The following is a 6,671-nucleotide window of genomic DNA, read 5'->3' as shown; positions in this document are numbered from 1 at the left end:
GTAGCATTGCTGGACATGGAACGGTTAGCCTCCGTGCTCAGAACCCTGCAGTGGAGAACGGGCCTGCTGGAACGAGCCGTTCTGATTGGTCAAGTGGGTTTAGGCCAGGATTATGGATGCGGTGAAGTGTTTCCGATATTTTGGACAGTGAGATTTCACAATAAAAGTGATTAACCAAGGATGTAAAAGCCCAAAGACTTCACTGGGTTTTCTGTGGTAGTTGCTAATCAATACACTTACACACACACACACACACACACACACACACACACACACACTGTAGCTCCGCCCCCGCACTTTACCATTGGTGAATTAAACAGTGCTGAGGGGGAATCCTCTCTGACCGGCTATAAAACACACTCACACACACAAACCGCAGCGATCTGGAGTGTGTGCTTACCTGACCAGGTGTGTGTCAGGCCGGACAGGTGTGTGTGTGTGTGTGTGTGTGTGCAGTAGTGTGAACGATCCTGTTCCACCGAGGGAAGCGGACACACACTCACCGGAATTTTACTCCCACCTGGACCCCCACTTTCGGACACAGCTTCCCACCCGGAGTGGGTCAGCGGGACTGGACCAGGGCCGACCGATGAAGGTGAGCGCTGCCGTGGCAACAACACACACCTGACCACACTCCACGCTGAGCCACACATTGGCCAAAAGTATTCGGATGCCGAGTTCAGAAAATGCTGTTTACACTAGAGGTTGGAACTTTGCTGTGAGGATTTGATTTGATTGCATCCAGCCTCACAAGAGTGAGAGCATTAGAGTGAGCGTCCCATTCTACCGGTCAGTGCTTAGCTATGAGAGACTGAACAGCTGTCGGTCAGAAACCTTAAAGCCTAAAAACGTAGTCGTTAGAAGGGGTGTCCACAAACTTATGGACACTGTTACAATTCTGTTAGCGCTCTCCTTCAAGCAGTGTACAGCTGAAGAAACAGCAAAGATGGCTGAATGAACTGCGTTTGGGGTGACGGAGGGTGGGCTGGCGGGGGGTGGGGGGACTGTACGTTTGATTTTTTTTGGCCGTTACAGAAAGTGCCCGGCCCCCTCCCGGGGCGGTCACATGGCACTGGCACACACACTGCGCTACAGACGGGTCAATACCGTGCCATGTGACCCCAGCGTGGGGCGAGTGGGCATTTGGGGTTTTCTGGATCTCCATGTGCCGCCCTGTGTGGGGGGAATTAGGGTGAATGGTGATGCTACACCATGTGTCCAAAAGTTTGTGGATGCCCCTTTTAATTAAGGAACGCAGCTACTTTACTGTAGAGAAGTACTGCCAATAGAATAGGACCATCTCTCTGGAGCAGATCAGCATCATGACCCTATTGGCTCCATGCTGCCTAATAATGCCAGGCGTGGGCTAGAGGGGTATAAAGTGTGTGTGTGTGTGTGTGTGTGTGTGTTTTCAGACAATGGCACCTCGACCAAACTCTCTGGAGCAGCACACAAATGGACTTAATGGTACGTACACAAGTGTGTGCGTGTGTGTGTGTGTGTGTGTGTGTGTGTGTGTGCGCATCAAGAAATAAGTTGAATCTCTCTCTCTCTCTCTATATCTGTGTCTCTCGCTCAGTCCAGAAGCACAGGTCAGTCTACATGGCTCCGGCTGTTTCCACTGTAGCTCTGATTCAGGCTGAACTGGACAGAGAGAAGGACCCCTGGGACCTGCCGGAGCTTCAGGACACTGGGGTCAAATGGGCAGGTATTATAGAGACCTTAACACACCTGTCTGTCTGTTAATCTGTCTATCCATCTGTCTACCTGTCTGACTTATTGATTATTCCCAATAATGTGTTCACCTTGTATCTCTCTCTCTCTCTCTGTCTCTCTCTCTGTCTCTCTCTCTGTCTCTCTCTCTCTCTCTCTCTGTCTCTCTCTCTCTCTCTCTCTGTCTCTCTCTCTCTCTCCCTCTCTGTCTCTCTCTGTCTCTCTCTCTGTCTCTCTCTCTCTCTCTCTGTCTCTCTCTCTGTCTCTCTCTCTCTCTCTCTGTCTCTCTCTGTCTCTCTCTCTGTCTCTCTCTCTCTCTCTCTGTCTCTCTCTGTCTCTCTCTCTGTCTCTCTCTCTCTCTCTCTGTCTCTCTCTGTCTCTCTCTCTGTCTCTCTCTCTCTCTCTCTCTCTCTCTCTCTCTCTGTCTCTGTCTCTCTCTCTCTCTGTCTCTCTCTCTCTCTCTGTCTCTCTCTGTCTCTGTCTCTCTCTCTCTCTGTCTCTCTCTGTCTCTCTCTCTCTCTCTCTCTCTCTCTGTCTCTGTCTCTCTCTCTCTCTGTCTCTCTCTCTCTCTCTCTGTCTCTCTCTCTCTCTCTCTGTCTCTCTCTGTCTCTCTCTCTGTCTTTCTCTCTCAGATTTAGACAGTAGGGGGAAAGTGCAGAGGGTGGGTGTTTCGGTGGGGAAGCTGGTGCTGCTGCTGGGTTTACTGTATCTGTTCGTGTGTTCCCTGGATATTCTCAGCTCAGCCTTTCAGCTTGTAGGAGGTACACACACACACACACACACACACACACACACACACACACACACACACACACTCACACACACTCACACATACACTCACACACACTCACACACACACTCACACACACACTCACACACACTCACACACACTCACACACATACACTCACACACACACACACACTCACCCTTACACACTCACACAGATATAAACACACTAATTTGCCATTCTGCCTGGCGTGTGTGTGTGTGTGTGTGTGTGTTAATTAGGGAAGGCGGCTGGTGATATATTCCAGGAGAACGAGGTGTTATCAAACCCTCTGGCTGGACTGGTCATCGGGGTTTTGGTCACTCTGCTGGTCCAGAGCTCCAGCACGTCCTCCTCTATAGTGGTCAGCATGGTCTCCTCTGGGTGTAAGTACCATCATGACCAGCAGATACACACTTTACCTCAGTGAGTCAGTTCGGCCAATCCAACTCTTCAGGAAATGATTCAGTGCAGCACAAAATCCCACATCATCATGATTCAGTTCAGTTCAGACTGATTCTTTAGAAAATGATTCAGTGCATCTGCAAAGCTTAATGATTCAATACAATCACAATGATTCAATAAAATCGAATCTGATTCCTTTGAAGACGATTCAGTGCCACCATAAAATTCAATTGTGTCTGATTCATTAGGAAATTCTGTGAACTTTGGAAATTTCAAGATTTGCCATCATTGGATTAAACTGAATTTGATTCTTTTGGAAATATATTGCAATCTTTAAGAATCTTAGTATCTTACAGTCACCATGATTCATGCACTGAATGCACATCCACTCTTCAAAGCACTAAATCATTTTGGAAAAAATTTATAAAAAAAAAAAAAATTATATTGCGCTATTGGTCAGTTCAGTTCACTTTGAATCTTTATACATCTTTATGTCACTATGATTCATGATTCCAGTTGATTCTTTTGGAAATGATTCAGCACATTGTGAAATCCCACATTTCACATTTCACCAAGATTCATTTACACTCAGTTTGATTACAGTTTGATTCTTTAAGAAATGATTCAGTGCATTTGCAACGCTCAATGATACAATATTTAAATCCAATTCAGTGCAGCCATAACAAATCAATTGAATCTGATTCTTTAGGAAATTCTGTGAACTTTGGAAATTTCAAGATTTGCCATCATTGGATTAAACTGAATGTGATTCTTTTGGAAATATATTGCAATCTTTAAGAATCTTAGAATCTTAGAGTCACCATGATTCATGATTCCAGTTGATTCTTTTGGAAATGATTCAGCTCATTGTGAAATCCCACATTCCACCAAGATTCATTTACACTCAGTTTGATTCATTATGAAATGACTCAGAATTGACTCCTCTCACAGTGCTGCAGGTGTCCACAGCCGTCCCCATCATCATGGGCACCAACATCGGGACGTCCGTCACTAACACAGTGGTGGCCATGACGCAGGCAGGGGACCGCAGCAAGTTCCGCAGGTTGGAGACTCTCTGTTATCTAGAACCATGGACTGGCGCGTGCTAGCATAGCTAAACCTGTGGTTCTGTGTCCAGGGCGTTTGCTGGAGCCACGGTGCACGACTTCTTCAACTGGCTGTCCGTGTTGGTACTGCTGCCGCTGGAGGCCGCCACGGGTTACCTGTACCGCCTCACCGAGCTCATAGTGAGAACCTTCAACATAGAGAGTGGGGAGAACGCCCCGGCACTGCTCAACGTCATCACCAACCCGCTTACACACTCCGTCATAGAGGTGCGGAACGCGAGAACTAACCTACAGCTTCTTAGGTCCAGCTGGTCCAGCTGGTCAACCACGCTCATGCTCATGTGGGGCCTGTATGGGTAGCCCGACTGAGAAGCAGCTCACCAGGATGGGGTTAAACATGGGCCCCATCAGGGCTGTACACTGCACATGGGCTCTAGATGGGACCCATGTGAGGTTAGGGTGGGCTGTAAGGATGATGGGGCCAAGCTGGTTGACCAGTATGACCAGGCTGACCACTATCAGTCTCCCAGTATATCAGTGGGTGGATTTGACTAAATGAGCTGCACTGTCCTCTCCCGTGCAGCTGGACGAGTCCGTCATCAGCGCCGTTGCTACCGGAGACCCAGAGGCCAAGAACAGAAGCCTCATCAAAACATGGTGCTCAACGTCTACAGACACGGTAATCAACGAGCTCGAATACACTACGTGTCCAAATGTTTGTGGACATACATGCGCACACACACACACACACAGCTTGTCTAGTCCCTGTAGAGAAGAAGTGCTGCCAATAGAATAGAACCATCTCTCTGGAGCAGATCAACATCATGACCCTATTGGCACCATGCTGCCTAATAATGCCAGGCGTGGGCTAGAGGGGTATAAAGCCCCCCAGCATTGAGGAGCTGTGGAGCAGTGGAAGAGCTGTGGAATGATGGTGGTGGAGCTCCATCCAGTACTTTTGGGTTGAGTTGAGGAGTTAGGGATGATGAGGTGGGGTGGTGATCATCATCCAACATCCTGACCTCAGTAGTATTGATCTGCTCCAAAATATAATAGCCTTGATTTCAGATAAAGGAATGAATTAGCAGGTGTCCCAATACTTTTGTCCATACCTGATGACCCATAAACACCCCAGTGACCTTTTCCCACCTCAGTGACCTTTTTTCTAACGTTTCTAATTTGTCCAATTTTCCAGACTCTACAGAACGTAACTGTGGTCAACTGCTCTAGCGCCCCCTGCTGGGAATGGACGAATGTCTCTGAAACGATAAACGTTCGTAAATGTGAGTGAGAGCCATATCACTGTTTACTGGCTGTAGAAATGTCTATGCCACGTGTTCTGGGAGCTCTCTGTATCAACCCCTCTCCTCCTTCTGGCCTCAGGTCATCACGTCTTTGTGGACACCAATCTGCCGGACCTAGCGGTGGGGCTAATCCTGCTGGCCATGTCTCTGCTGGTGCTGTGTTGCTGCCTCATCTTCATCGTCAAACTCCTCAACTCCATGCTGAAGGGTCAGGTCGCTGCGGTCATCAAGAAGATCATCAACACAGGTCAGATCCCACCCAGGGCCTAGCTTGCATTACCATGGAAACAGGTTTGGCGTAACCATGTAAACGAGTGTAGGTTCATCACAGAAATTGGCTAGACAGTGTTACCATGGAAATGAGCATAGCATTAGTAGCTTGACCACGGAAATGTAGTCGTATTACTAAGCTATATGGACAAAAGTATTGGGACACCTGCCTGTTCACTGTTTCTTCTGAAGTGACCACCCCACCTCATCACCCCCAACTACCCAATTTTTTTTTTGGGTGAAGAAACATCATCACTCCAGAGAACACAGCTCCTCCACTGCTCCACAGCTCCTCAATGCTGGGGGGCTTTATACCCCTCTAGCCCACATCTGCCATTATTAGGCAGCATGAAGCCAATAGGGTCATGATGTTGATCTGCTCCAGGGGGTCCTATTCTATTGGCAGTACTTCTCCTCTACAGGGGCTGAAAGTAGCTGAATGCATTCATTAGAAGGGGTGTCCACAAACTTTTGGACATATAGTGTAGCATTGTTCGGGGCATTAAAGTATGGCTGGTTTTTATGTGCAGATTTTCCGTTTCCATTCGGTTGGCTGAGCGGATACCTGGCCATCGTGGTGGGAGCCGGAATGACCTTCATCGTCCAGAGCAGCTCGGTCTTCACCTCCGCTATTACTCCTCTAGTAGGTCAGTGGCACTGAGACCTACTGCACATGCACCCTCCAGCTTACAGCACGTCCACCTTGAGCTTCCACTGCCTGGCCACTTTATTAGAAACACCTACCTTGTGCTTCGACTCATTGGCCACTTTATTAGAAACACCTACCTTGAGCTTCCACTCACTGGCCACTTTATTAGAAACACCTACCTTGTGCTTCCACTCATTGGCCACTTTATTAGAAACACCTACCTTCTACTTTCACTGCCTGGCCACTTTATTAGAAACACCTACCTCGTGCTTCCACTCATTGGCCACTTTATTAGAAACACCTACCTAATGCTTCCACTCATTGGCCACTTTATCAGAAACACCTACCTTCTACTTTCACTGCCTGGCCAATTTATTAGAAACACCTACCTCGTGCTTCCACTCACTGGCCACTTTATTAGAAACACCTAGCTTCTACTTCCACTCACTGGCTTTATCGGCCTCTCTAGCTGCACACCAGCAACGTGGAGCTACAA

At 48.0% G+C, this 6,671-nt stretch overlaps 1 protein-coding gene across 1 annotated transcript in view; it reads left to right on the top strand.

Annotated features, from left to right (window-relative positions):
- Window positions 1-1,418: 1,418 nt before the first annotated feature.
- Window positions 1,419-6,671, top strand: part of slc34a2a (solute carrier family 34 member 2a) — a 9,489-nt gene continuing 4,236 nt past the window's right edge. Inside the window, exons 1-10 of the mRNA XM_072669941.1 lie at window positions 1,419-1,467; window positions 1,580-1,708; window positions 2,346-2,474; window positions 2,723-2,866; window positions 3,837-3,948; window positions 4,024-4,219; window positions 4,536-4,631; window positions 5,148-5,235; window positions 5,336-5,503; window positions 6,057-6,173. Of these exons, the coding sequence (XP_072526042.1) occupies window positions 1,419-1,467; window positions 1,580-1,708; window positions 2,346-2,474; window positions 2,723-2,866; window positions 3,837-3,948; window positions 4,024-4,219; window positions 4,536-4,631; window positions 5,148-5,235; window positions 5,336-5,503; window positions 6,057-6,173 (1,228 nt within the window). The remainder of the gene's footprint in view (window positions 1,468-1,579; window positions 1,709-2,345; window positions 2,475-2,722; window positions 2,867-3,836; window positions 3,949-4,023; window positions 4,220-4,535; window positions 4,632-5,147; window positions 5,236-5,335; window positions 5,504-6,056; window positions 6,174-6,671) is intronic.

The sequence above is a fragment of the Salminus brasiliensis genome, chromosome 24, assembly GCF_030463535.1.
Source record: "Salminus brasiliensis chromosome 24, fSalBra1.hap2, whole genome shotgun sequence".
NCBI lineage: Eukaryota > Metazoa > Chordata > Actinopteri > Characiformes > Bryconidae > Salminus > Salminus brasiliensis.
This window is presented reverse-complemented; position numbering and strand designations above follow the sequence as displayed.